Source organism: Cebidichthys violaceus, unplaced genomic scaffold (genome assembly GCF_023349555.1).
Source record: "Cebidichthys violaceus isolate CVI_PGR_0920_01 unplaced genomic scaffold, fCebVio1.0.p SCAF_96, whole genome shotgun sequence".
Classification (NCBI taxonomy): domain Eukaryota; kingdom Metazoa; phylum Chordata; class Actinopteri; order Perciformes; family Stichaeidae; genus Cebidichthys; species Cebidichthys violaceus.
The window spans coordinates 421065-423777 of record NW_027176982.1 but is presented as its reverse complement, the minus strand read 5'-3'; the positions used below and the strand labels follow the sequence as shown (position 1 = coordinate 423777).

General features: G+C 49.5%; 1 protein-coding gene across 1 annotated transcript in view; it reads right to left on the bottom strand.

Annotated features, from left to right (window-relative positions):
• Positions 1 to 625: 625 nt before the first annotated feature.
• Positions 626 to 2713, bottom strand: part of LOC137868075 (retinoic acid receptor alpha-B-like) — a 12520-nt gene continuing 10432 nt past the window's right edge. The window contains exons 2-3 of the mRNA XM_068704595.1: positions 2027 to 2185; positions 626 to 957 (exon numbers count right to left, since the gene is read on the bottom strand). Coding sequence (XP_068560696.1) covers positions 731 to 957; positions 2027 to 2185 — 386 coding nt within the window. The 3' untranslated portion in view covers positions 626 to 730. The remainder of the gene's footprint in view (positions 958 to 2026; positions 2186 to 2713) is intronic.

The window sequence follows — 2713 nt, the reverse complement described above, 5'->3', positions numbered from 1 at the left end:
GGTAATATTTAAGACAACGGAAAAAAAGCACCACAAAATTCATCATAGAAACAGAGATCTAACCATACGATGGTATGTACAATGCACGTGTGCCGACAATACGAGAGATGAGGAGAGACGAGGACAGAGAGAGAGAGAGAGAGAGAGAGAGACAGAGAGAGAGAGAGATAGAGAGAGAGAGAGAGAGAGAGAGAGATAGAGAGAGAGAGAGAGAGAGAGGGAGAGAGAGAGAGAGTAAAACCACTAACTCCCGTCATGCAGATAAGAATTTACACAGGAGACCTGAGGAGTATCATCTCTGGCGGGTTTTTTTTTTTTTTTGCGAGGGCCACGCCCCTTCCTGTCACAGCCCCCTGTCCCAGAGACACCACGCCAAACAAGAGCTGAATTCAGAAGTATACACAAAGCACTGATCCTGTTGAGGCCTCCGTGTCGACGTTTTTCTTTTTTAAAAGGAGGGAATTTTCAGGGGAAGAAGAAATAGGGCGAGGATATAACGTAATACCGAGCAAAGGAGTTGGGGTAGAGGGGGGGTGTAGGGGGGGGGGGGGGGGGGGGGGGGGGGGGGGGGGTCGGTGCCTTGCCTGGCAGTTCCTTTTTTTTTTTTGTGCAAAGGAATGTGTCACAGAGAGCCTCCTAGGGCTCGTCGCCGGGCGGCGTGGCCGCGGCCGCCTCGGCGTCCAACGAGTCCGGCGACTCGGCGGCAGCGGCGTCCTCGTTGGGGCTGCCTTTACTGCTGGGGCTGGCCCCCCCGCCTCCGCCGAAGTGCTGCTGCTGCTGCTGCTGCTACTGCTAGTGCCACTACTGCTAGTGCACTACTGCTACTACTGCTGCCGCTGCCGCTGCCGCTGCCGCTGCCGCTGCCGTCTTGGCCCTCCGAGTTCTCCAGCATCTCCTGGATAAGCGGCGGCATCGAACCTGGGATCTCCATCTTCAGAGAGATGACCCGCTCTGCTCCTGAGGAGGGCAACAAAAAAAAAAAAAAAAAAAAACGTGTGGATTAAAGACCGGAGCGTGACAGTTCGTTCCTGACGTGGTCCACTTACTAGCTAATTTTCTGATCGTGTCGCGGTCTTCATCGGGATAGTTGACACGTCAACGTGATTCCTCTGGTTAAAAGTCATGTGTTGAACTGCAGGGGACCTCTATATCAACTTTCTGTCAGTTATTTTATGTAGCGCACTTTAAAAAGAAGTGTTAAGCTGCTTTAGAGGACACCGGATAAGGAAGAGAAAATAAAACAAAAGAGCAGAACCCAGAAGAATTGATACTTTCAAAAAAAAACCCCCAAAGGATTAGAAGACAAATAAAACCAGGACAAACAGTACAAGCATGAAGCAAGAACATAAGCTTGTAATGCAACCAGGTAGCCCTATGCAAGATCACAAAAAGGCAAGTTTAAAAGATGTGGATTTATTATTATTATTCCAAAGTCAAGGGGCCCAAGGTCTGCGGAGGAGCAGGAGGGCCTTTGAGGATCATGAAGTAAACTCCAGGACGTTCTTTAGAAGTTAGCGTCAGAAAGTTAAAGTCAACAGGCTTGCAGGCGGCCGGTTCTAGCTCTTTAGCCGCTAGATGTTTCACGTTCTTCACCAGCCGGGCGCCAGCCTCCTCGGTAGGAAGCGTAGCCGACGCACGCAGGACGCTGGAGCCGGCGTCTAGTGGCCGTTACCTGAACTGCAGCTCGATATGTTCGCTGCGTGGAGATCGACAAAAGGAAAGGAGAGGAGGATGACGTGCGTCGACTGAGGCGCTTGCGGTTCGTCTAACAGCGTCTGAAACGCTCTCCCTCTCTCTGGGAGCAGCTATTTCGGGGACGCACTATTTCTGGAAGTATTATAGTCATTCTTTCCTTTTGAAAATTCCAGGTGACTCACAGTTTGAGCACCGGAGCTCTGCTGTTTGAATCATCAGTGCAAAAACAGTGTTAGAAAACACAGAAATCGGATTATCTGCATCTTAAAACTTTCACATGCTGGATCCGTTTATTTTGTTTTAAATGTTCTGGCGCTGTGATTCGTCCCACCTTTAGCGCTGATGCTGCGCAGGTCTGTGATCTTCATCAGGGTTTTGGGGAACATGTGTGGTTTGCTGGGCCGACGCTTCCTCACGTAGATCTTCAGAGCTTCCAGGAGCGGTTCCTGGAGCTGGTCCACCTTTGAGGGCTCCTCCAGGTCCTGACGGTCTGACACACACACACACACACACACACACACACACACACACACACACACACACACACACAAATCGAGTCAGACTTGAGGCTCAACTATGACAAATCCATGTGTTGGCTTTATCTGATGTAGACAAAGCTAGAGGCTAATACATGTATCACAGCATGAAGCCGGGGTTTTGATTAAGAAGGGAGAGTTTATCTCTTCATGTCAACTCATTTGCTGCAGAGAAGAGGCAGCGGAGATGCTTACAATAAGATAAGTGAAGCAGAAAACTCATTTGAATCCTTTCTTTTCAGTCGCAGTGTTAAGCTCTGATAACGGAGAGAGTTTTTAAAGTCTGGCGCAGCAGGGAGGCAACAACTGAACGCATTAAAACCAATCAGCAGACGTGATATCCCCAGCTGTGCATCTCTTCACGGAGCACATTAGGAGCACTGGTGGAACCAGCGGCTCTCCTCTCTGAATCCACCATCACTTTTCTTTTTGGACCTTGTAGTTGGCCGTTTTTTGTTTTTGACTCCAGATTTCTTGGAGTC